Here is a 27072-nt window from a genome sequence, read left to right on the forward strand (position 1 = left end):
TCCTCCTCCTCCTCCAGCCCTGTCGGGTTCAGTTACGCCACCTCGGGTGAACCAACCACCAGTGCAGCAGCAGCAGAGCAGCAGCAGCAGAGCAGCTAACCAGAAGAAGAGCGTCCGTCGGTTGACGTCGCTCCTCGTTTTAAAGAGAGAGAGAGAGAGAGAAAGATGGCGACCAGCTCGGAGCGAAGTCCTCCTCCGTTCCCCGACTCCGAGGACCAGGACGTGCTGGACTCCGAGGAAGTCGGAGGCCGAGACAGTGATGAGGACGACGGGGAGGACCTCTTCGTGAGCGCGGTACGTCTCCGCGGAGCGAAAGTCACGCGAGCGGTCTGCTCGAGGCCAACTTCCCCCGAGGAAGGCGCCGACGGTTGGTTAGCTAACCGGCGGCGCAGCTACAACGGCCACTTTTGATATTTATTTAATTTTTTATTTATTTAGCAAAACTTTCTGAGGTGTCGAGCTGCATTTTCTTTTTAATATATATATATATATATATATATATATCCGGTTTTACCGCCCAGAAAACGACGTTGATAGGGAGAGTCTGTCGTTTAGCTGGAGGAGCTGCGTCCTACCTGTCGGGAGGTCCGAGTCTCTACCGAGTCTCTACCGAGTCTCTGCCGCCCTGGTTTGGTTTCCAGGTCACATCACGTCCCGTCCGGTCGATAAGTTGGTGTTTTCTGTGCAGACTCGGTGTTTGTGGCGTGCAGACTTTCAGGGCCCCGTTCACAGGTGAAGAAAGTCAGCAAGCGGCCCAGTTTAAGAGTTTAAGAGAGAGACGTCTGTGTGGTCGGACTGCGGACTTTTGTAAAGTTCACATTTGTGTTCGTGGTTTGTATTTCTGTGTTGTTGTTGTTGTTGTTGTTTTTGTGTGTGTGTTTGAGGATTAAAAGCTGGCTCGGGCAGCCTTCTGTCATGTGAGCACGCTGCGGTCACATGGGCAGAACCCGGATGTTTTCCTGCAGTCAAAGTTCAGAGGAGACGTCGAAAAGTTGCTGTCTCTGAATTTATTTTTTTTTCTTCAGTGCTGGACTCACTCACTCACTCCTGCGTGGAAAACATTAGTCAGCATTTATGGATGCTTCAGTTCACAGAGCTTGAAACTGAAGGAATGTTTGGAGTCGGATCTCCTGCATGAAGAGACGTGTTGATCATTTCATTTCTCCTTTTTCGTTTACTTTAATTAGCAACTTGCCCAAGAAACCATTTGCATTTTTTTTTGTTTTGTTTTTTATTTGCCACTTTATTAGGGGCACCTAAGTGTTTCTTAAGGTTTCTTCGATGCGACTGGACAAATATCACCTTTAGTCTACACAATCCAATCCAAAAACTGCAGACTTCAGGATGAAAAGTTGACTGAACACCTCCGAACCGTTTCAACTAAAACTGATCCTTGCAACCATTTGAAAAGTAGGATTTACTACGGGACCGTTGCATTAGTGGTCGTTCGGGCCAACTTAACGAAAATGGCCACGTAGTGCAAGTCCACGATCGTTCTTGTGGGGATTTGTCTGTTGAAGCTACTTCTGAAACGTGATGAAATATTTCAGCCGGTCTTTGCTTGCTGAGTTACAAAGTTCATACTTTGTGGTTTTAAGGGACTATTTCTGCGTCCAGTGAGACGTTGTGGTGTTGAATGATCTGTTGTTGTGTTTCCCACTGGAGGTGGCTCTTGAATAATACCATGCAAAATCATGCAAAATCAAACACCTGGGAATTCACTCACAAAGGCAGCTGTCTTCAACACTTACAGATCACATGATTAACGGTTTATGTGTTCAAACCAATTTCTCTTTTGTCTTTTTTTTTTTTTAAATCAAGTTAACCAGCAAAAACCAATCAAAGCGCCTTTAAAAATGTGTTTGACTTGGTTGTTGATTTCATAGAAGTTGTGCCTTAAGCAACATTTTAAAGAAAATCAAATATGTGAAGAGCAAACGGCCGTATGCCTGAGCTGGTTATGTTGCAGCAGTCTTTTAAAAATGTTTACGGGCAATTTGATATGGTTTTGTTGTTTTGCTGTGTATGATTGTATCATAATATTAATAATGAGAATCACCCCCCCTCGTCTCCAGATCAGCCCTCCGCTCATCAAAATGGATTCTCCGACGGCGCCCGCCAGTGAACCCAGTGATGTTTTATCGCAGCCTCCCAGCGACATCGTGAATGATCCTTTATTCGAGCCCGTCAGCAGACGAGCAGGAAACACACCAGCGAGCGACGTCATCAGTGAACCGTTGGATGAGTTTTTCGACCTGACAAACAACATAACCGTCACAGCTGAGAGGGCAGTTTCCCATGAAATCCCTCTCGATGAGCCCTCGGATGATTTCGTTGACATTTTGGGAAGTGAAACCGAAGCGCAGAGAGAGGAAGCGGCGGAGGCGGATGTTACTGCGGGAGCAGCGACGGATAAAGGTGAAATGACCAGCGGCGAAACAGATCCACCTGGTGACTGGGAAACAGGAAGTGACGCCAAGCAGGAAGCAAAAGAAGCGTCCCCGGCTCCGGTTATCGACCCGAGCGGCGACTTCAACATGCAGCAGCCGCCTGCGAGTGACAACATCGTCGACCCTTTGGTTGACCTGCTCGGCGACGCTCCTCCTCCTCCTCTTCCTGCCGCTGACGCCGCCGGTGCCAAAAAACTCAGCGGGGCGACGATGGATCTGTTCGAAGACGAGGGGATCGACTTGTTCTCGGAACCGCGGCAGACTAAATCCGCCAAGCAGCAGAGGAGCCTGTTCGGCGAGCCGGACGAGGATCTGTTCGGCGAGCCGCTCGGCGCCGTCGCCAAGAAAACCATCAACCCGGAGCAGAAGGAGAAATCGGTCCCGTCTAAAGCTGCTGCTGGAGGACCGCTGCAGGAGCCTGCAGATATCTTCACGGAGGAAGCCGTCACCACAGTGCCCAGCGTCAGCAGCGCCAGCACCGTCACCTCCAGGACCAACGGAGTCCACTCTGAGGAGGAGACGGACATATTCGCCGGTGCGTCCACCATTTTTATTCTCCAGTTACATGGTCAGGATTTTATCGGCGGCGACATATTCTCAACTCGAGGCCTTCTTCCTATCTGTCCCCACAGCTTTTGACCCTGAATTTTACCACAGTTTCAGGTCAATAATTAATCTTTACACTCAAATCCAGATTTAAGTGTGTAGTAAGGGCAGCAATAGCGAGGTGGAGCCCGTCGATGAATAGCAGGTTTGTAAAGATTTATTTAATCTTTCCAGTGTTATTCCGGTTTGCTTAGACAGTTTAAATTCCCATGTTTGTGCCAGGTACGTACACTGATCTGATATTAAACCCCAAATATCCGCCTGCTTCCAATAAGTGATTGGTCAGAAGGAAGTTCATGAAGTTCATACAGTTGCATGTAAAACACTCATAATCTCCGTCATCTTCTTTTAAATACCTGAAAGTCATTTTATTACAGGGTAATCACACCTCATGTTTTATTGAGGCCACTGCATGGAAATAGGGGAACGACTTTAATTGCGAGCCATCACCGTGAAGCCGCCCCATCTGGGTGCTTCTGTTAAGACAGTTATTCTTTGTATGAAAATGATTCTGAAATTGTATGGTTTTGTTTATGCATACCAGGCATTATTTCATGAAATTTGCATTCATTTCCAGAAGAACTTTGGATAAAAACCCGGTTCGAAATTCTTGTTTTATTTTGTCGACACATTAAGAGTCAAAGGTTTTTTTCTGAGAGGATTTTGGATGTTTCTTTTTTTTATCACTTCATAAAACTCTAAAAACGAGTCACGTTCGTGAGAATAAAACGTGTTATAAATCGGGTTATGAATGATCTACAAACAAGCTTCTCTGTAAAGAGCTTCTGAATACAGCTGGAGAGCGTAGTGTGTGTCAGAGCTGCTGAAGCGTACACTTCTGACTCCGAGTACGAGAGAGGCTTTTGAATTATGTATCGAATGTACCGTCAGAGTGAAGATGGCTTTCTCGAAAGGAGTTTATTCCAAAACTCGGACCTCCAGCAGCACTTAAACACAAGAAACCTCCCAGTCGTGTTTCCATCTATGTTCTGAAGGTTTTTACAGACGGGCTCGTTCATGTGTCATTCATAGCCCGCTTTAGAAAACATTTTTTTTTTTATATATATATACCTTTTGTGAATTCAGAAGAAAATCTACAGGCGCAAATACACGAAGCGCATTTTTATTTGGGACGTTTTCATTCCACTCGTCTGAAAAACGACATTTTATAGAAGCAAAATAGCCCAAAATGGAAACATTGAGCGGTGCGTGAAAAAGATGTATTTTTGCCTGCAGAGTTTGACCTTTGGGAGAGTTTACTGTGTAAAGTAGATAACGGAGCATCTCACTCCACGTTCAACACAGTATGACCTTCATCTGGTTTTGGGTTTTTTTTTTCCCCCTTTTCTCTCTTCCAGAAGCTACGGTGGAGCTTTCACTCGACAGTCCAAGGAACGAGAGAAAGAAGGAGGCGACGGCCAAACCCTCCGCCTCCGCCTCCGCCTCCGCCTCCCTGTCGGCGGCTGCCAGCCTGGTCAAGCCGCAGCCCGCTGCCCTGGAAGAGGTACGTTCATATATCTCGACCCGGAGTGAGACTGCGACAAGTAGCATCCTGGGATTTGCAATTTCTACACACCATTTTTTTTTTTTTTTTCCACCTCCTGAATTTTGGAGAAACTGGGCGAATATTCGGTTCCTTTCAGTTTAACGTCCCACCAGAACAAACTTTCCCCTCCTCCTCCTCACAAACCCCCGCCCCCCCAAACTCTGCTCTAACAAGATGACTCTCGTGTCCGTTTAGACTTTCTGCTTTAATATTTGTTTCAGTTGGAAGAAGAGGAAGAGGAGGAGCTCGAAGACAAATTTGAGATCTTCGTCTCTGTCAAAGATCCTGAAAAAATAGGTGAGGCTTGTTACTTTTAAGTTTCACGTCAAATGAATAATGCAGCTGGGCTTATTTCATTTATTACGATGGGGCGACAAAATTGGTTCGTGCATCATAAACGTCAAGAAGGTAAAGATGATTGGAAAATGCTTGATTTCATTGTGATTGACTTGTGAAGTGACACGAGTACCGCGAGACGAGGACTTCTTAAATAACGGGAGTCGTGTTCTGCAAGTGTTTATGTCCGCTTGTGTCTTTTTTTTCCCCTTCAGGCGACGGTATGACCGCCTACATGGCCTACAAAGTATCCACGCAGGTAAAAACTTGCCACTGTGCGGTGTTTCACTCGGTCTATATATATTAAAATCTTGAGAAAGTTACTGCAGTTACTCCTCAGATATGTGCTGACAGTGCGCAGAGAGGAAATACTGGTCCGAGCGTCGAGAGAGAGAAACTCAAACACGCGTCGCATCAGATACTGTTCGTCGTAATTCACCAAACACATGAGCCTGAATAAAAGCCGAGGACTGTTTCCCCCCCCCGGGTCGTCTGTTTCAGAGCACGCTGCCCATGTTCCGCAGCAAGACATTCACAGTGAGGCGACGCTTCAGCGACTTCCTCGGCCTCTACGAGAAGCTTTCTGAAAAACATGGACCAAATGGATTCATCGTGCCTCCGCCGCCGGAGAAGAGCATCATGGGTAATCCGACCGGGCTCCCCTTCGCTCTCGTCTTCTGCCGTTCCGCGTGTGGTCCGCATTCGGCCGCGACAGTAAATGTTGTCTCTCGCAGGGATGACAAAGGTGAAGGTGGGGAAGGAGGATTCCTCGTCTGCGGACTTCGTGGAGAGGAGACGAGGCGCTCTGGAGAGGTGAGAGACGAGGAATGAAACTGAAGCTGCTCATCCACAAGTCGAGTTCCACAAATCCAGGCGGACTTGCACGCCTGTGTTTGGACGTCCCCGTAAAATGAAAGGTGCTCAGATCGTTTACGCAAGTGAAGCGGTCATGTGACGTGTTCTCGTGTGACAGGTATCTCCAGCGGGTGGTGACTCACCCGTCGCTGCTCCAAGATCCAGATGTCCGAGAGTTCCTGGAGAGAGAGGACGTGAGACACATTTATTTAGTTTTACTCCCTTAATACCTCAAACCCGTCCCGGACGTCTTTTCAGCGCACCATTCACTCACGAAATGATCTTTCATTGCACGTAGAAATCTATGATCAGATGAAGGGAACACGTTCGGGCTGACGCCGTGTGCTTCTACCTGATCCCCGTGTTCAGCTGAAGTTTTCCCTTCTTCGTTTTGTTGTTGACGACGTGTGTTGATAACGTCCGTGTCTCTCCAGTTGCCCAGAGCGGTGAGCACTCAGGCCCTGAGCGGCGCCGGCTTCCTCAAAATGATCAACAAGGCGACGGACGCCGTCAGCAAGATGACCATCAAGATGAACGAGTCCGACGTGGTGAGTGGAGCTGCGATCCTGCCGAGCGCGGCGTTTTCTTCTCCCGACGAGCTCTGACGCCTCGTTTCTTCCGAATGAGGAAATCTTTTTTTTTTTTTTTTTTTTTCCCCTTTCGAAGCGCAAAGTTTCATGAACTAGAAGTTGAGCGCGAGCTTCCGGCCGACGCGAGCGCCACGCTCCGGTCGCACGCTTTTGATATTTGCAAGTTCGGGGAACAGATTAACAACAATATTGAAACCGAGATCAGGGATGAACATGAGAAAAGCGAGAGTTCGGTGTCGCGCTTAACGCCGTGTTTTGCCGCAGTGGTTCGAGGAGAAGCTGCAGGAGGTGGAGACGGCAGACCAGCAGTTCAGGAAGCTCCACGCGCTCGTCGAGTCCCTGGTCGTCCACAGAAAAGGTTCGTTTTCCAACCGCGAGCTGAGAATAGATCACTTTGTGAATCACCGGTGATCAGGCAGTTGTTTCTGTTTTGTTTGATTTGTGGCCAAAATTGACAAAACCACGTCAAATGAGCGTGACGGCGGTGACGTCAGAAAATGGTCAAGTGCTGCCCGCGATTTAAAAAGTATGTTGTAAGAACCAAGACAGACGTTCTGCCCCACCGTCATCGTCTCTGCTATTTTTGTTTTTCTCTCCGTGCTTCCAAAGTTCGTAGCCGATTGTCTCGTTCGTTCGTTTGACCGGTGTCACGAGACGGAAACCAATCTTTTACTGATTAACGCGTCTCGCTCGTCCCTCCAGAGTTGTCCCTGAACACGGCGAGCTTCGCCAAGAGCACGGCCATGCTGGGCAGCGCCGAGGACAACACGGCTCTGTCCCGCGCTCTGTCCCAGCTGGCCGAGGTGGAGGACAAGATGGAGCAGCTCCACCAGGACCAAGCTGCCAACGACACCTTCAGCTTCGCGGAGCTGATCGCAGATTACATCCGGCTGCTGGGAGCCGTGAGGGTACCGAGCGCATTTGTTAAGGCGGTTTCTAAAACTGCATTTTTTTTTTTTGGTATATTTGTTTTTTTTTAACATTTTTATTCCACCGCAACGAGCAAAATGTCCCTTTTTAACAGTGAAGGAAAATAACTTTTGTTTGGAAAGTTGTTTTGAAAAGAAGCCGTGAAAGCAGGATCCAGATATGAGCCTCGTCCGTGTGCGCTTTGCGCCCTCGCAGGGGTCGTTTGATCAGCGGATGAAGGCGTGGCAGCGCTGGCAGGACGCTCAGGCCACGCTGCAGAAGAAGAGGGAGACCGAGGCCAAACTGCTGTGGGCCAACAAGCCGGACAAACTGCAGCTGGCCAAAGAGGAGATCGCTGAGGTACGACGACGCGCCCCCCCCCCAAAAAAAAAACTAACACCGTGAAAAGAACCGAGACGAGCTCGGGACGTCCGGAGAGCTCCGCGTGTGGTTGCTTCTTTTTTTTTTTTTTTTTTTTTTAAAAAGTCTTTTAAAGGGTTTTATTTCCTCTTCCTGTCGTCACTTGTTAACGGAGAGCGTGATCGTAATCAGAGTTGATCTAGGAACGTCGTCACGTGTTCAAACACGGAAGGAAACGATGTGAAGGTCGTTGGGTTGAGACTCTTTTCTTTTGTCCTCGAGAACAGTGGGAGGCCAAAGTGACGCAGTACGAGAGAGACTTTGAAAGAGTCTCCGCAACCGTGCGCAAGGAAGTCGTCCGCTTTGAGGTAAACACGATCCTCCTCGTCGCGTCCACGTCGCTTTCCGCAAATGTTTGAAATGATAACCGCCTTTCATAAATGTCTCCGCAGAAAGAAAAGACCAAGAATTTCAAAAGACAGATCGTCAAGTACCTGGAGTCTCTGCTTCAGTCTCAGCAACAGGTGACTTTCTATCCACTCAAATATTTCTGCGGGTCAAAATTAGACTCTTTGATTGTTTCACGTCACCAAATCCTTCCCGAGATCGAAACGAGTCCGCGGGCTTTGCGTCACGCCGGAAATTTGCAATGTACGTTTTTAATATTAGGCAGGTGGCTCATGATTTTTATCCACAAAGACTTTATGAGTGCAGCAATAGAATTATTTGAATTATTTAATTATCAAAAATGATCCAAATAGATCAAAGTTGAAGTCAGAAAGCGGCCTTACGATACTCCCGGTGCCGTAAGTCGGTTTAAACGGCAGACACGTCAGGTAAACCGCTTAACTAATGCAAATAACTATGACTGTAATATTGGTATTATTTAAAGCAATTGTTTCATGATGCGAAGGGAGAATTATTTTACCGAATTAAATGTGCTAATTTATCATTATAAATTTAAACATTGGATAAAGTCAGGTTCATAATTCTTGTGTCATTTTGGTGACATATTAGAGTGAAAGGTTTTAACAGGATTTTGGATGTTTTTTTTTTAATAATTCCATAAATTAGAAAGAATTGTCAACAGACATAAATAAATAATTTTTTGCCATGTTTTAGGAAAACTTGTGACATATGAGCAAATTGTTTTCTGAAAATATAGATGAGAATAAAACAGGGAAGTTAAAAAGTGGAGATTTATTTATTTATTAATATTCATTTTTATGTATTGTAATATTGCAGTACTCGTACACGCTATTCCCATCTATATACGGAAGGTTTTTCCTGAAGGATTTGTTCATTTATCATTCATAGCTTGATTTTTTTTTTTTTTAATTTTTTTATAACCTTTTAAATAAACTAACTTTTTGTGAATTTGGAACAAATCTACAGACGCAAATACAAACATTTTAGAAAATAACACCTTCACGTTGATTATGATTTTTTTTTCTTTCCACTGACGTGTTATGGAAGTAAAAGAGGCCAAAACCTCAAATTTGACCAATGCATGAAAAAAACGATGTATTTGCCTGCAGACGTTCAGAAAAGACATCAAATGTGATCTTTAAAGAGGGCTACGAATTAGGGTTGTTTTTTTTTTACATGATGGAAGAAACAAGAAAGTTTAGGGCCGATTTATTTCTTTTTTTTTTAATAATCCGAGTTGTTTTTTTTATTACCAGCTGTTTTAAAAACTCCAAAATGTTTCTTTTTTTTTTAAAATTTGAAAATCATTTGAAAAACTTCACAAAATAAAGCCAAAAGATCTTTTGGATGTTTTTTTTTTTGCTCGATGTTTTGTCTGAACTAATGAGGTCATTGGTTTTGAAAAGGGGTTTGGGGAACAAGGAAAGCTGCAGCAGAAATGAAAAGATGGATCCGTGTTTTTTTTTTGGCGTCACACGTCTGTCTTTGTTTCTCTCCCCAGCTGATAAAGTACTGGGAGGCTTTCCTACCGGAAGCAAAAGCAATCGCCTAATCCCGGCGCAGCGGCAGCGTGGACGACTAAACAGGCCTTTCTCTTATACACTTTACCTCTTCTGCCTTTAAACCAAGGAAAATGCGTGCATTGTAAAGGGAGATACAATCAACCTGTTTTGTTGTTTTTGTTTTTTTTGTTGTTTTTAAAAAAAAAAAAAATCACCTTTAACATATAGCTCTGTATCCTACTGTATTAATAATTGTATATTTTCATTTAACCTCCCACAAATATTTTCTTATTAGATGAAAAGAGTTTGCGTATACAAAGTTCCCGACGGACGAGAAGAGAGAACGAGTCGACGAGCGACTCCGTCGGTGTCCCGCGGAGAAGGGAAGTGAACGGAGTCCGTTTGTTCTCAGGGTTTTCTCCCTCGTGCGGTCGGGGAGCTCCTTCGCATCAGCAGTGGTGGATTGTTTACAAGCGCGGCTGCTCTCTCGTCAAAAGATTTCTGGGGACCCAGATGAAGACCGCGGCCGAGAGTCTCGCTCGTTTCTTCTTCTTAACCGACTCAAAAGGGATTCAAGAAAAGTTAAAAAAAAAAAAAAAAAATTCAAATAAAAGATTTATGCGCACTTCCACCAGGTGGATAAAATACTTACGTACCAGCCATGTTGTTTTCTTTTCCTTTCGTATTCAGAGTACTGCGACGCTGATGAGCGGCGGTCGGTCGGTCGGTCGGTCGGTCGTCGCCGGTTCAACGCGTTCCGTTTCACTCGTTGTGTGAACTCGATGTCGCTGCCTTTTAAATCAGAACTGTGTTTGTGGTTTGTTTTTTTGTTTTTTTTGTCCAGACAGCACTTTGGGAGAAAGTTGTAGACCGTTGACATCAAGCCAAACGCTTCCAAGCCGTAAGAACCACGGCGGTGTTTTTCTCCTCCCGGCCCGTTTGCCTACAAATTCTTCTTCTTCTCTCAACATTCTGTTTTGCGAATGAAAATCCAGCTCGGTCGCCGCGTCCCAACGAACGGCGGGTTTTTTACTCCCGAGGTCGCGTCCTCTTCGGTTTGTCTAACGATTCAATGCAGCGGGTATTTAAAGGTACCCTTTCTAATAGTTGTTGTTTTTGTTTACGTCTGTAAAAAAAAAAAAAAAAATTAAAATACTAAGCTTTGCATTGTGGGATAGTTAGCAGGAAGATAGTCCCGCTTACGCAATTTGGAAACTCAAATAAAACGGCCACAGATTTAAATCATGTCGGCTTCAAATTATTCCCCCAAAAAAAAAAAAAAAATCGGCTTCCTAAATGTTTCATGAGGAATTTGAAGATGCAGTGAACTTTTGTTTATGTCAAAATATTCACAAGGGTCCTTTAATTTATGACCACAGAAAACGGAAAAGGAGCAGACGTGGAACCGACAGCTGGTTGGTGTTTTTACTGGATGAGTGACTTCAGTTATCGAACAGTTAATTGGCCGCTGATCATTTCAGCTCCTGCTCTCTCCATCCCGTCTGATTCGAGTAAATTGGGCACCAACGTGCAGAAACACCGGCGTGGTCCTTTAACACCGGCGCGGTCCTTTAACACCGGCGTGGTCCTTTAACACCGGCGTGGTCTGAGCTCATTGGAACCGGACTGATGTCGACTCGTAGACTTGAGATTAATCCCGTGTAGTGAACACGCTGATGTTTAAATCTTCCGTCGAGCCTCAGCCTGCAGTTTTAACACGAATCAGTAACGAGCCGCCGTCGCGGCTTCACGCGACGACGGCGGCCGCCGTCTTTTGATTAAAGCTTTAATTTTCACATTTTGCACGTAAACTGAAGCCGTGCAGCGACTTCGCTCCACTGTAGGTTTGGTTTGTCGGTAAGGAGTCCTTTAACTTGCAGACATTTCTTTGCACCGTTTTTTTTTTTTTTTTTTTTTTGGAGGTCAGTTAGATTCATGCTTGTTTTAAATGTTTCAACATCACTCGATTTAAAACCCCCTGGTTGTTAGCGTGGCCTCGTGTACTGTATGTCATCTCGTGTCAACGTGCAGAGCAATGTCAGCAACATGCACTGTGTCATAGAAAGTTCTTTTAAAACAAATCAATAAAAGTTGCACTGTTTACACTTGGAAATTTCATAAAGAACTTCCGACTCAAGAGTCTTCTTTCTGTAACTTTGGTCTTTTCCACAATATAACGCAAGTGAAAAAAAATTGCTGGATCCTACATTTCCCATAATGCAACTCGATTACGATTTCTTCCGTCTGGACACACTCAAACGTTCTGTACGGGTTTCCAGACTGAGCTCTCCTCCCCGTCACACGTGAACTGACCTGTAAGTAACTCCACCTCCAGGTATTCTTAACCGTTTATTAAAAACTATTTACAATATGATTCAGATCTCACCGTGTGCAGCGACACACTCGGTCTGCACACGTTTGTTTCCTCCTCTGAAGCGAGACGATGGGAGCGGTTCACCACGAGGCTTCGGTCTTCACGTTTCATCCTGCGATCGCCGAAGCACTAAAAACGAGCCGACGACCCGACGCGTCCTGTAAAATCAAGCAGCGCAGAAACCGCGACGTGTTCACGACGCGCCCAAAACGACGAAGGACGCTCGCCTCCGCTCCTTTTCTTTTTTTTTTTTAGGCAGTTAATGGTTTTGAAACGTTACAGACTCGTGTAGGCGTCGACTGATAACTTACCATAAACACACAGCATCATGCTCTGCAGAAAACAAACGCTTAAAGGCTCCAGTCCACATCGCAGATCATGTTTTCGCCAGGAGGAGGATTTCAGGATGTGCCGTTTAGTCCAGCAGGAAACTCTTCAACCGGAACCGACACTGGTTCCAACATCAACAGATATCAAATCAAACAGCCGGCATGAAGAAGAAGAAGAAGAAGAAGAAGAAAACCAGTCCAGAACCTGAAGACGTGTGACTTGGGATGGATCATGTTTTATAGGCGGCAGGTTTACTTTAAATTCAGCTCAAACTGCAATCAAGCAGGTGATGGTTGACAATCTCCTCATGCAAGGAGCTTTAGGAATATCCAAGAAGTCAAGAGGGAGGAGAGACTGATGTCAGGAAAGACGACGAGACGACGCCGCTCGTGTCTGCAGGGGGGAACGTGAAGCCGCTCCGTGAGCCGAGCTGAGCTGAGCACCAAGAGTGGAAAACGGGGCGAACGGCTCGTCTGTTACTGCTGAAGAAGTGTTTGAAGGGACCTTTAATGTGACGCAGAGGACAGAGCCGTGTTCACGTCGGGAGTTTAGTGACGCCGGTAACAAGAAGAAAAAGAAGAAGAAGAATGTCATGTTTTTTTTTTCCCCACGATAAAAAGACAGATGACTGTATTGGAAGGTTTGATTAAAGAAAATAAGAACAGCACTTTAATTTACATAAGATTGTTGGGGGCCCCAATAAGAAACATGGGGAAGTGACATCAACGCTGCGCAATAGTTTTGACTTTGTTGTTGTGAGAAAGCGGCGACGCATTGGTGCCATCGTACCGAGCACCGTGTCAGCCTTCAGAGGCAGGATTGTTTTCATGAGTTTAACAGAAGCGGGATTCATTTCTTCTTGGCTCAGTCCTCTCAGTACTCCGATAATAAAACACAAAAAAAAAACAACTATGATCAAAGGTTGTCTAGGTTCTCTTTACAGAGTGAATGTCACCACTTGTTTTTGATGAGGAGAACGTCCCGGGACGTTAATCCAGCTCCAGCGTCCGCCTTCCTTCCTTCCTTCCTTCCTTCTTTTTTTTTTTTTTTTTTTTTTTTTTTTTGTACATGATGAAGACGTCGAATGAAGAGCTGCTGTTCAAGGACCTGCAGTGCACGATCGGAGGGCCGCGGGCCGTTTCAGAGCAAAGTCCGAGCGACGTATCGAAGAAGCCCCCCGTGTTGGAAGAAGTTAACGTCCATGTCGGTGTCGAACAGCGCGGTGACGAGGAAGGACTTCCCCTGGCTGGTCTGTAAGAGAACGCAGAAACAACATCCGTCACCGAACCGGCGAATTCAGCACGTTTCCCAGCGGAGGCCGGCGGCGGGAGGACGCTTGTGACGGCGGCGCAGCTCACCTTGACCGTGAGCTGCTGCAGCGGACTCAGGCTCCCCGGCAGGGCGACGCTGAACCTCTCCTTCCCGCTGAGCTCCAGCGAGTCGGCGTTCTGGCCGGACAGGAACTGGAGCGGCACGATGCCCATCCCCACCAGCTGCTTCTTGTGCAGCTTCTCGAAGCTCTCGGCGATGACCGCACGCACGCCCTGCAACCGCACACGTGTTCGAAAGGGTCAACCGACGGCTCGCTCAATGTGTTCAGTGAAATTTGGCCACGTGCTAAATTCCCGTACTCTTAAAACGGGTTGTGGGCCATATTTTATTCCTCAGACTTAAGACAACATGGACAACTAAATAGAAGCGCGTCTGATTCACTGAAATGCAGTATGAACTTTTAAATTTGCCCATATTTGACCAATTGTCTAATATGCACCGATGAAACATGGTGAAGCGTCGTGTTAGAAATATGGACTCAAAGCAGACAGTTGGACGATTATCAGAGCTTTGATTTGCCACGAGGTGAAAGTGTTTCAGAAGCTGCAGCAGTGTGAACTGTCCCGTTTCAGCTGGACTCAAACCAGCTGAGGACGTCGCCTCCCGCTGAACAAATCACAATGTAACGCACATCACCTCTTTTAACAGCCAATCAGCTCGAAGCAAAGTCAGCTGATCACGTCAGTTATAAACTGTCAGGTGATTTAAAAAAAAAAAAAAAGAAAAAAAAAGCAGAGCGGCTGAACTCGTCAGTTTCTTTGAGGTTACATCATCTCGTCCGGTTCCTTCGGTGTAACATGTCGCAGCCTGCATCCGGTGAAATGGCAGTAAAAGACTCGCTGAGGTCGTTCACCTCGTGATTCATGAACGTCATGCCGCCTTTCAGTGATTATCAGCAGGCGCTTTTGTTTTTCCTTTAAGGACGTTGGCTGAGACGGTCCGTTAAAAACGTGTTGTCTTCAAACATAGACAACATTAAGTTGTTCATTTTCAGGTTGGAAAATGGAGAACTTGGTGTGGAAGGGAACTGTGTGCTGTAGTTTACCAGCAGGTACGGTCCTTTGGCGACCCAGTCCCTGGAGCTTCCAGAGCCGTAGTCTTTGCCTGCCAGGATGATGAGGGGAACGCCGTCTCTCTGATAGCGGTCAGCCGCCTCAAAGACGTCCAGCTGACAGACAGACAGACAGACAGACAGACAGGAGGACAGACAGGTTATCAGCAGCGGGTCTGACATGGCCGAAACAACACGCCGTCTAGTCTGCCCCGAACCCGGAGCCACGCAGGGGCCGCAGGTCGAAGGTCACAGCGATGTCCGGCTCGTGCTGCTACTCACCATCTGGCCCGAAGGAATGTGCAAAGTCTTCGGGCCCGGTTTGCCGATGAATCGATTTTGGAGCTTGATGCTGGCGAACGTTCCTCTGGTCATCACGCCGTCGTTCCCTCGGCGAGCTCCGTACGAGTTGAACTCCCGCGGCGTCAGCCTGAGAGACAACATGCAGCACTGATGAATAAACAAGCGTCCGGCGGTAAACAACCACGTCCTCAGTGCCCGTTGTCACCGCGGTTGTTGTCATACGTGGCCGTCATGTCTGTTTACCTTCTCACTGTTACTATGCAGCCGTGTCACGTTAATAATATTCTGCTCCGTGTCCGTCACAGTTTCTGTTTTCAATATCATAACATTTGTTTACAAGGTAAACAAATGCTGTTTATTATGTTTGATTGGATGATCTCTGCCTCCATTAAACATTACTTTCAGAGAGAAGATGAAGTGTTTCAGGTGAGAGTATCGACGCAGGATGTTCACCACGTACGAGCTCAGATCGTGTTTTCGACACGTGCTGAAGTCTCGAAACTTTCCACCAACTGCCGTTTCGTCCTCGCGGGTCACTTCATGAACGGGACCATCAAACCTCGTCGAGTAAAAAGTTGTGCCGAGTCGCTGCTTTGGGAGCTCTAAGCGTTCGTATAAAATCGTTTCATCATCACGACGTGTTCCGATCCTTCACTTGAGAAAACGTATCGGTGCTGCCGTGTAAAAATACTCCACAAGTAAAAGTAACGCATGAAAAATCCCACTTAAGTATCAGAACATGAGTGTTAGCAGTAAAATGTACTTAACGTGTTAAAGTAAGAGTTTGGTTTTGGTCCCTCCGACGGATTGATTATTATATATGACATCATTAGATGATGAACAGTGAAGCATCAGTGTGTCAGCAGCATGTTTCTGCTGCAGGTGGAGCCAGTTTGAACTTCTTCATAAACGGTATAAGAGACAGAAGGCACTCGTGAGGAGTTGTCGTGATTTCTGGGAGAGGAACGAAGAAACCACAAAGTTCTGATCCACCAATCTGTTTTCAGTTTTTTTGAGACTTTTTCTCTCATCTTTGATTTTTGGTGAGATGTTGGATCACGAGAATATTTATCGAAATGAAACCATCTAGGAAGTTTAATGGGGGGGAAGAAAAAAAAAAAAATCCCTATTTGGTGGCGCTGTTAACAACTCGAGACGCAGGTTGTGACCTCGACGACACACCGCTGTTTGTAAGACGTCGGGAGACTGAAACGTTTGGAAACCTCTGGTTTAATCTAACAATGTGTCGGATTATAAAAGCTCGTCGTAAAATCAACAGTGTCAAATCTGCATCTACAAAGCTACTAATGCTTTAAAATAAATGGAGTTGAAGTGGAGTGGAAAAAGCAAAGTAGCATCAAATGGAAATACTCAAGGAAAGTACAAATACTTCCAAATGACACTTTCGTCACGGTGCACCTCTGTTTTACTCGAATGAACAATAGTTAGGTCAGCAAAAATGATGATTCATGAGTGAGGAAGCTTGACACTGACCGTTTGCTCAGCAGGTACTTGGCAGCAGCGCTGGCCCTCGCGATGCTGCCGGCCGGTGAGATGTGGTCCGTGGTCACTTTGTCTCCGAGGAACAGCAAGGCGTGAGCGTTTTCTATCGACTGGGGGACGGGCAGCTCTTTACTCTGAGACAGGAGAGACACAGCAGCTGTTTACTGGCCGACTCCTGGTGACAGCGGCAGTGTTTCTTCGATATAGGAGAGGCCAGGAGAGCCCCTGCGGTCCGCATACGGCCCGAGACTGTTCACGTCGAGGTTCAGACCGCTTACCAACTTGCTGAAGAAAGACGGTGAACGGATATATGTGGACTTGTGTTCCCAGGGGAAAACGGCCGAGTCCGGACAGTCAATGTTGTTCCAGAAGGTGTTCCCTTTCTGCAGGAGAGCGCAACAACATTTGAACTCAGTTAAAACACACGGAGGAAAGACTGCAGGAGAACACTGTGTCGACACAGAAATCATTTCACATCATCTGAAGTGTATTTTTAGGGCTTCGAGTTGATTTTTCTCCATTTAAATAAAGTCATTGTATATTGGGCTTAAAAACGCAGGTGACCTACGCCCAACGCTGTACCTGAACACCTCCCGCGTAAACACACACCGAGATGCTGCTTAACGTGCTGCTCATGCTATGCTTTCTGTGTAGACACGGTGTAATTATACACGAATAACCTGACCTCCATCCTTCCCCTGAGGTCCTTGAAGATGGAGGAAATGATTGTGTCCTCTTCGGTCTGTTGGACCTCCTCTCTGGACGGCCAGATATCACGCAGGTACACCTCCCTCCCCTCTGAGGTCACACCTGTTTAAGCAACAACAGGAACAATGTTAGGATCAGGAAAATGATGACGCACAGCTCTTTCTGTCAACGTCTGTCCAGCCTTCTTCACAGAGAGCTTTTTAGATGTTGGCGTCTCAGCAGTGGTAAAAGCAGAAAATCGACATCTTCCATGAAAGTAAACGAAAGCAATATTCAATAAGGATCCTTCTTTGTGGTTCATCCCGTGTTTATTCCACTGCAGTACTTCCACTAACTCACCCTGTTGTTGTTTTAACCTCTTCTGTGGCTGACGGTGAATCACTTCATGCTCACTCAGATTATAATCTGCCCACAATCCCCTGGTGATCTGCAGCGTCGAGAGAAACAGCTGAAGAGAGCTCCTCCTTACCCAAAGGCTCTTCGTCGAAGTCGATTCCCACAGTGCCCGCAATGGCATAAGCCACCACCAGGGGAGGGGAGGCCAGGTAGTTGGCACGTACGCAGTCGCACAGGCGCCCTTCAAAGTGCCTGTTCCCGGATAACACGCCGCAGGCCACCAGATCCCCCTGGAACAGAGCACATCATTGAGATCTGACCGCTGTCGAATGCACTTTGTTTTAAAGAGCTGCAGGAGGAGCGTTATGAGCGTTACGAGGATCTCACCTGCTTGATTGCATCCACGACGGCTTCTGGTAACGGCGCCGTGTTCCCGACGCAGGTGGCGCAACCGTAACCTATCACCTCAAACCTGCCATGGAAAAGACAACGCAGTTATAAATCCGTTTCCTTTGTGTCACCACTTTTGACACACAAAGCTTGTATTTGACAGGAATAAATAGCACATGTTCAGTCATGTTTTACCGTCAGACCACATTGCCGGTACGGGGTTAGATTAATGTCATTAAACTACATGAAAAGACCTGCACACATTACTGCTAAAATATGGAATTATCTTGTCATAAAAGCTCTTGCTAAAGCTTCAAATGCAACATATTTCTCCTTGTATGAATATATAAATACATTTAAGTCATACCTGCATTTCAAAAAGTAGTGACAGTAAAGTTTAAAGTATTGTTTGGCTATTAAAATACTTATTTAGCAGTTATGTTACACACTTACATCCTGTTTACGTGTCACCGCTACAGATGTTCTTAGCAGCTTGTTTACACATTGCTTATGTTTTCAGGGGGAAAACAAGTGGCCATCTCCAGGGCTGAAAAAAGACTGAGCCAGCAGCCTGCAGTTCCTCAAATGGCCACATGGCGCCGGCTCAAAAAGGGAGTCAATCCCCATAACCTTTGGGTGACCTCAAGGAAGACACACCCATTTTTTTATAGGCAGTCAAAGGGTGAAACCTAGTTTAGTAAATCACCAATTTGTCTAGACAGCAGCTAGTAGTTACTATGAACTTAGAAAGGACTTTACATACAGACTTATTTTGCATACTGCACAACACAATTCAGATTAATACAATTCATAGTTGTGAGGTCTACAAGAATCTACTGTACAATTTCAATATATCAAACACTCGTCATCCTTAGGCAAGACAAGTCTGTATATAAAGCACCTTTTAAGATGGCCATTAAAACGTTATTTACATAAGGCAAAGACTGCATTAAGAGATTATATAAAATATTAAGCTTTAAAAGAGTAAACTTGTTATAGAAACGCGTTAATTCTTTCAAAATCAAAGCTGAGTCAAAGTAAACTGGTCAAGTGCAGGTTGAACCGGATCAAAGCGTCAAATGCTGGGTCATCTCAGGTCATTGCCCTGTAGCTACCTAGGTGTGTGTGTGTGTGTGTGTGTGTGTGTGTGTGTGTGTGTGTGTGTGTGTGTGCGTGCGTGCGTGCGTGCGTGTGTGCGTGCGTGCGTGTGCGTGTCGTCGTCACTGTGTACACATGCTCACCCCAGCTGGCTAAAGTAAGGCAGGACTCCACTGGTGTTGAGGTAGTGAGTGACCATGCCACTTCCTGGAGCCAGGCTGGTCCGAATGTAAGGTTTGACGACGAGCCCGGCCTCTACGGCCTTTTTGGCCAGGAGACCTGTCAATCACAAAGACAGATGTGTTATGCAGATGTGCACCGAGTCAATAGCGACACAGAGAGATATTACAAAGCAGTATATTAGTTTTAATGAGTGACAGAAGAGCGATATAATTTGATTGATGCTTTCGAGCAGAAATGAAAATGTCTTTGATGAGTTTAGAAAGTGGGATTAAAAATAAATAAATAAATGAGTGTATGTTGAATCCACAATATGGCTGATAAAGTTAGAAGCTTATTTGAAATGTCAGAAGAGGAAAATGGACTGACCGTAGAAAATTAACAATCAACTGAAATGAGGGAATATTTCTAAATAGATCTAAATATTCGGATTCATTTTTGGTACCTGCGGTCAGCATGACAGACGGGTTGCAGTTGTTGGTGCAGCTGATGACAGCAGCGATGACCACGGAGCCGTGAGTCAGCTGGTACTCCTGACCACAGTGCAGGAACGGGACGCAGGTCTCCTGCTTCTCCTTAGAGATGTGGAAGCCTTTGAAACCCACCTGACGACGGACCAAAGGCAAACACTTGATGTCAGCAATGCGTCAGCAGCATCTCCGGGAATTACGACTCCCGCAGAATCCCCAAATATCTGCTTCACCTAAATCACACTTTCAACTGAGGATAATAGTCAACATGAATATGAGAGTCTTGTTGTTACCTTCTCATTAAGACAACTCTTGAAGTCCTGTTTCATGCTGCTAACGGCCACTCTGTCCTGAGGCCTCTTCGGTCCACTGACGTAGGGCACCATGGAGCTCAGGTTGATCTCAATCACCTGCACAGAGATCAGTGGTTTCTATTTCTGCTCATTATGAAAAGAAGCACCTCTCTACGTCTGCGACTTCATCACCCGAACATGTTAGAGCTATTAGGACCGACTCCATTTTAAATCAAACTACCAGTTTAAATAAAATGTCCCATTCAAAAAGAAATAACTTCTCCGTTTCACATAAATAGCTACTGTAGCGGCAGGCAGAGGCGCTCGGATTCAGATATAAGACTGACCTCCGAGTACTCGGGGTCTTCTGAGGGGTCTTCGTAGCTTCGGAAAAGTTTTACAGCCTTCATGTAAGACTCCAACAATTCAAGTTTTTCCTGGGTGAAATCTGGGAGGGCAAATCATGACACGTTAACTTAAAACACCATGAAAGACGTTGTGGCGATGGTGACAGTTGCAGTTACAACTACTATTCCTGGACATGGACACACAGCAGGAAATACCCAGTAAAGTCAGGTAGAAAATGTAAGTTGCTTCGGTACGCTGTGCTGCAAAGCTGTAAAGGAAAATATTTTGAATCAACAGTAGTGCTTGGATGACTCACTTGTCTTTTTAAAGTGCTTGACTGTGACTCGGTCGACGGGGAAGAAGCTGACTGTAGCGTTGTACTCCGGGCACATGTTGGCAATGGTGGTTCTGTCGGGGGCGGACAGCTGGGCCACGCCAGGTCCAAAAAACTCAACAAACTTCCCGGCGATCCCGGCTTGCCGCAAGTGCTGAAAAATCAAAGCAAGGATACATCAGGAAACTTTAAAAGGCACGATGAGTGTGGTTTTGTGAATAGAGTTTTATACCATGTGATGTTTACCCTTTTTGATTCCTATAGTTTGCAATTATAAAACTTTTGGAGACTGGCAGGAAGTGGGGACGTGTCGTCCTTCTGTATATAAAGTATTTTTTTTTTTAAAACATGCCAAGTTTAGAGAGTGTTACCTTTGTGATGCCGAGGACGATGTCTATGGATGTGGTCAGAGGGTTAATGGAGCCCACCAGCTTACAGCCCACCACCTGAGGAAGAGTCAGAGACACTGGCTGGCCCAGCATCACGGCTTCTGACTCAATTCCTCCAACACCTGGTGGAAGAAAGAAGCATGAACAAAAATAACTAGGAGTATTTTAAAATAACAGAGATCAGTGGTTTACCCGATTTGCATTGCAAAGTGACTCTGGGTTACGTCCAGTAAAGCCTCTTTCTCCATTCAGTTAAGCAGTTTTTGATGTCCTCTAACTAACAGTTGTGTTTTGCCTTTTCTTCTGTCTGTCTGAACCATCTAGTCACTACTCGGAGGAGTCGCACCAACACAGACCCACGTTACACATGTTCCACTCGACCGGTTGATCAAATGTACAACAGAAGTGGGAGAAGAAATGTTCATCTGAAAACGTGTTACCCCAGCCCAGGATGCCCAGGCCGTTGATCATGGTGGTGTGGGAGTCGGTTCCCACCACGCTGTCGGGGTAGATCAAACCATCGCTGATCTGCACCACCCTGGACAGATACTCCAAGTTCACCTGGTGGACGGCACCGACGTCCGGAGGAACCACGTTCACGTTCTTAAATGCTTTTGAACACCACTGTTTGATAAACAAAACGAAGAATGTTAACATTTAACCGAGTGTCCTGTTTCGGGTCCAAATACAGTTTTGTTCTGCTCTCTGACGGAGACTTTTTTCATATTGTATGTTTTCAAAATGGAGACTTTTTCAGGCCGATTTATTAATGTAAGCTATAAACCAGTTTCTTCTTCATGAAAATATTAATTTTGATGTAAAGACTGCATGAAGTATGCCCCAAAAGTACCTTAAAGAACTGAAGCCTCTCTTTGTTTCTGTTCAGTTCCATTTCCTGATTCTTCACTGCTGTTTCAGGTCTGCAAAAAAGAGAACAAATCCACAGTAAATATGCTGAGTAAGAACTCTGTGTCAGTCTGTAACAATATGTCAAGTCATTCAACATGAGTGTGGCATCTTTTGAAAGTGTTAAAACAATTCGTTACTATGTGAATCATTAAAAAATATAGTTCAACATAGGACAAACGCGAGTCTGTGAAAATGTATGGAGTTTCATAGTTGCACTTGTTGCATTTTGGGGTCTTTTGAGCAAATGAATGAGCAAACAACATGGGACAAAAGCAGAACTACTCACATCCTCTCCACAGAAAATCTCAGATTTGAGGTCTGTTTTTCACTGCTGTTTACTTTTGATTGTTTGTCTACTCTCTGCACATCATCGGCCGCTTGCCCTCCAAAACTTACTCAGAGACGGGCTTCTGGTGGAAAGGGCAGAGGAGAGGTGTGTTCTCGATCTGCTGGACAGAAGGTCCACCTGGGGAGGCTGGAGGGTCGCTGCAGGCACCTTTACTGCACGAGCTCCGCTGGCCTCCACACTGAGAGCCCCCTCTGGACGGAGGCCTGGAGGGGACGGAGCGGGCAGGGCCCTGGCTCTGGTTTGGACCGTCCCCTCCGCCGGGGTTGGGAGCATTCTGTATGGCACTGTGGATGAAATATAAAGAAAGGAGAATTAATGAAGCAGATCGGCATTCTTGCTTAAAGTAATAATGGCCACAAAACTTTTTTAACTAATTCAACTTCATATGAAAATAATAGATTCAATTATAGATTCACGATATGCAAAAGGAAAAGATAAAAGCAAACACACCATTTGCTATAATCGATCTGTAATGAGTGGTCTACGATGAGGTCTGTGGGGCATTTAGGGTTGACCAGGCCAGGATCCACACCATGTTTGGCCACGGCGTCCCTCATGGCTGCCAGGTCCACCATGGCAGGAATACCACTGTCAGAGGAAAGCAGAGGGAAAAAAAATAAACCTTTCTTCAGGGATTTACAGGAAATCACTGCATAACTTAAAGTTGCTTTTCATTTACAAAGCTTATAATATAAATAACTTGTCAAAGAACGTAAAGAAAGCTCAGAATGACACAAGATCTGATAAACTAATTGCTGGTGGCTGACATGTTTTCACCCACATTTCGTCACCATCCACTGGGATTTCTCTAATTAAAGGGAAAGTGAAGGATGTCATGTTTTCCAGCATTGAGAACTGGTGTTGGAGTGAAACCCTGTGAAACTCACGTGAAGTCCTGCAGGAGGACTCGAGCGGGAGAGAACGGCACCTCGGCGTTATTCTGCTGCTGCTGCCAGTCCAAGATGTTCTGGACGTCTTCTTCTTTTGTGTAAAATCCATCGCAGTTACGAATTGCTGCCTCCAGTAGGACACGGATGGATAGAGGCAGCTTGTCTATACAGAGCAAACAAAAAAAAAAAGGGTGTTGCCCTTTAATTTCCCACAGTAAACAATGTGTCTCAGTTTCATCGACAAACTGAAGCCAAGAGGCAGAATATACGATGACAACAGATTAGCACCCGAAATGGGCCCTCAAGGTATCTCGCAGGTCACTTTTGTTGTGTATAAATGTGTTATCTAGACTAGACTTGACAACATGTTCTGGATGGTTCAGACTTTTGAACCAATTACAGACAGTTGAGGCAGGCTCCCGTCACCTGTTAAACAATAACAAAAGAAAAAGGCCCAGAAGAGTAAAAATGGGAGACGAGGAGAATAAATATTTCATTGTAATTTGGTCTGATGGTAGTAACACTGGTATAATCATAAAATGAGTGCAACAAAATTCATCTGTTCATTCGTTTTCCTCTGTTCAAACAGAGAAGTGTGACGCATGGCCATCTACAAACTAATGTCAATGTAACAACGTGACATTAACATAAACATTGGTCCAGACTTTCCGATGTGTAAACGGGCCTTATCTCAAATATTAACAAATGTTCTTTAAGATCTTTCACATGCACACATGTTTACTCACACCAGCGGTACACAATCTTATTAAGTGAGTGTGAAGCTCAACACACTGACAGATCTTTATTGTGCAATGTCCTTGAACACATATTAGCTTGCAGTATTCGCTAGTCAGAGGACCCTGAACTCACCGTATCTTGGATCACGTAATTTATGTGGATTGAAGAACTTGATGCTGCCATCTTTTAGTGTGTCGATCAGACGGCTGTACGGGTGCTCTGCAGAGGAGAAATAAACATAATAAACATGTATTAAAACACTACAACTACAATTCCAGCCCGCAGATGGATTCACTCCACGAGTGTGTTTGTATGTGTTGCGTTTACAGAGAAGCCAGGTTTAATCTGAGAGATTTACTAAATAATCCCAGTGGCATAAACAAAAGGCCAATTACTTTTACTTACATTTACCTCCTCAAAAGAAATGAATGACGATGAGGCTTCAGCCATGTCTAAAAAACTGGCAGGAGGTTTACATTTTAACAATTACACATCATATAGTATTGGTGATTATTAGTAGTTATTAGTGGCTGTGCAGTCAGTCTGAATCTGTTTCTCGGATATTCAGCAATAAAAAAAAATTGGTTACAGAGGAATGTAAATGCAGTGCCCAAAAAAAATGACCTGAAAAATATCTTTCCAGTCTCATTACTTCTTTAGTTGTCTTTAATCATTGTTCAGTGACCACATGCAGAATGAGGTTCCCTTTACCTCAAGAGATTGCTGCAGCCCGGTAAAATATCAGTGACAGTAAAAGAAATTGTCCCATTTCCATAAATAAAACTAATATAGCAGGATTTGGATTAGATGACAGTACAGACTCAATAGGTGGACAGTTTGAACCAGAAGCTGGGAGCGAGAAAAACCAGGTCGTATCATTGAATGATGAAGAAATTCTGCTTTAAGAGTTGGTGTAAAAGCACGTGTTGAACCCCGTTGGACTGAGTGGTCTTTGGAGTCTTGGCACAACGCGGCACTCAGCGGGCTCTCAACAGGACGTCGTACTGTAACTTTAGCTCTCAGGTTCCTACCTTTAAAAGCAACACTTTTTTTTGAACATTATGAAACAGAAACTGCAAACAATCACCTGGACTAGGCCAAATAGCCATAATCTTAAATATGAAGTATCTTTTGTGGTGTTAGTTTCACAAACCTTGCATGTATTCATTCAGTGGGTACAAAAAGTGTTCAAGACACAGAGGTAAAAAGTAAGAGCCCGTCACGTACTTGAAAATAAATGTAAACACAGGCATATAAAACGGTTCAGTGAAATTCCTACGAATCTGATAATACACCAATGTGATGGACACACTAAGGGTTTCCTATCTTCTTCATCTGCAGTATTTCCACTAGACATGTTCACTAGTGGTGCGGCACTGCACCAAGAGCAAGAACGCTGCTGCTGCTGGAGGAGGAGGAGGACGACCAGGAGGAGGAGGAGGAGGAGGAGAAGGAGGAGAAGGAGGAGAAGAGGGCAAATGAACAAAAGGCTGTACATTTACTCAGGAAGACAAAACCTAGTTTTAAAACAAAGGTTCCATCAAATACTCGCACAGTAAGTAGTTTGTGCAGCCACATCCACTGAAACACGTCTAGGACTTCAATGAAAACATATCCTACGTAGATTTGTCAAAAATGAGTGGAACATCTCGCGCTACATTTTGCTTTCTTCTGGTAAGATAGCTCACAAGCAGCTTGCTGATAACGCTCATGTTTACTTACTCTTCACGTGACCACAACCCGACCCTCACGTTTCCCTTCCTCACTGTGGCTTCGGTCAGACCCGGCGGCCTCTGACAACTATCAGCCTGAATCTAATGCAAAACGGGCTGGATGGAAAATACACAGTACATTATGTACTATTTGAGGAACAACATCGTTAATAAACACAGGCTGGTTCGACGAGAAATCCCGTGGAGGTAAATCTCCGTGATAAAGCAGCAGGCGACGTTGAACACAATATTATTCCTGTTTGACAGCTTGAAGGCAAATTATTATTAAAAAAAAAAAACACACCAGCTCAAAGCTAAACTACAACTGGACGGAGTTTGATTTCCCGGTCAGTGTCGTTGAGGTCTGTGACGTTACAGATCAAACAGATCAAACGGAAACCTCGTCCCGGTAGAAACACACATGTCCATATATGTGTCGGTGTTTGTGTTTGTCCCGGTGACTCCGTGAGGACGGCGGCCGCGGAGCTAACCGCGGCTAACGCTGAATCTTATCGTCAAGCACCACTCTCGTTAAACAAGGACTTATCGAGCTACCGGGGAGGAGGAAAGGGGGGAGGGAGGGAGGGAGGGGGGGACGTCTTCAAGAGATAAGGAAACACAAGGTAATTTACTCTTAATGAAGGCTTCAGTCGAGTCTTCGTGAGCAGAGTGAAGCTCGTCCTCAGTTGTGCTAGCTAACGTTAGCTTTTCCGTCTCAACACTGTGTCGCCGGTTACGCTTCGCGTAACGTTAACTAAAAGCGAATGACAACTCCTTTCACGGCGAGGACGCCTTCTAAAACCCCGTCCGTGCCTTCAGGGTAAAAAGGTGGATTAGGATGGCAGCTTGTTATGTAAGGTTAGCAGAAGACATCCCTTTACCTTTGACTGGGGAAGCGAGCGCCATGATGACTTCTGAAACCGACACGACCCGTTCTCACTACGGCGCAGGCAACACGGAGCCGACCAATCAGAGCACAGGGATCTGAGGCCACGCCCACTCCCCCCGTTGGCCACGCCCATTCACCCGTTGGCCACAAAATAAAAATAAAACATTTATTTTTACAAAACATTTAGATGAAGACGTTTTAAATCCTGAACAGCCTCAAATGGACGCATTATTATGCGTCATCTTTCAAGGAATTACATACTCATTCTGGAACATGTTCACGCTATTACAACTAAAACTAAATTCATTGTCCTTTGTAAAAGGTATGGAAATTAAATTAAATTAAATTAAATTAAATTAAATTAAATTAAATTAAATTAAATTAACTTAGGGAAACTCAAGGTCCACTTACTGGCTTTTCTGGAGCTTTCAGCTCCATTTTCACTGTCTTTATCACCTGATTGAACTTTCTGAGTTGTCGTGGAGCTCCTTGTATTCATCAAAGTTCAATCGTCATACCCAAAATATGGACATGTATGTAAGAGAGTCTCCAATCCTTGCATG

The 27072-nt window shown here is 45.2% G+C and overlaps 2 protein-coding genes across 3 annotated transcripts; one reads left to right on the forward strand and one right to left on the reverse strand.

The window, feature by feature from the left end:
- The first annotated feature begins 12 nt into the window (after positions 1 to 12).
- On the forward strand, positions 13 to 11708 carry snx1a (sorting nexin 1a). 2 transcript variants are annotated; one of them, XM_069162031.1, is made up of 15 exons: positions 15 to 294; positions 2076 to 2985; positions 4415 to 4560; positions 4824 to 4899; positions 5154 to 5197; positions 5440 to 5581; positions 5673 to 5751; positions 5912 to 5987; positions 6228 to 6341; positions 6648 to 6741; positions 7086 to 7291; positions 7509 to 7652; positions 7940 to 8020; positions 8105 to 8176; positions 9583 to 11708. In XM_069162031.1, the coding sequence occupies exons 1-15, from the start codon at positions 166 to 168 to the stop codon at positions 9631 to 9633; spliced, it is 2364 nt and encodes a 787-aa protein (XP_069018132.1). In that variant the 5' UTR covers positions 15 to 165; the 3' UTR covers positions 9634 to 11708. The 2 variants fall into 2 exon arrangements, with proteins under 2 accessions (XP_069018134.1, XP_069018132.1); XM_069162033.1 differs by lacking the exon at positions 6648 to 6741 and having other exon boundaries at positions 13 to 294; positions 5440 to 5751.
- A 1220-nt stretch (positions 11709 to 12928) lies between these two features.
- Positions 12929 to 26547, reverse strand: ireb2 (iron-responsive element binding protein 2). The gene is made up of 22 exons (XM_069162030.1): positions 26502 to 26547; positions 24041 to 24127; positions 23168 to 23333; positions 22731 to 22868; positions 22328 to 22564; positions 21873 to 21942; positions 21463 to 21646; positions 21005 to 21144; positions 20616 to 20787; positions 20299 to 20399; positions 19952 to 20068; positions 19634 to 19793; positions 19152 to 19287; positions 17908 to 17992; positions 17654 to 17810; positions 17162 to 17286; positions 16755 to 16859; positions 16468 to 16610; positions 14953 to 15100; positions 14665 to 14787; positions 13646 to 13831; positions 12929 to 13538 (listed from the first exon to the last, which is right to left on the reverse strand). The coding sequence occupies exons 1-22, from the start codon at positions 26524 to 26526 to the stop codon at positions 13428 to 13430; spliced, it is 2916 nt and encodes a 971-aa protein (XP_069018131.1). The 5' UTR covers positions 26527 to 26547; the 3' UTR covers positions 12929 to 13427.
- Between the last annotated feature and the right edge of the window lie 525 nt (positions 26548 to 27072).

The sequence above is a fragment of the Embiotoca jacksoni genome, unplaced genomic scaffold (assembly GCF_022577435.1).
Source record: "Embiotoca jacksoni isolate LCO1_2020_lvr unplaced genomic scaffold, fEmbJac1.0.p SCAF_3, whole genome shotgun sequence".
Classification (NCBI taxonomy): Eukaryota; Metazoa; Chordata; class Actinopteri; family Embiotocidae; genus Embiotoca; species Embiotoca jacksoni.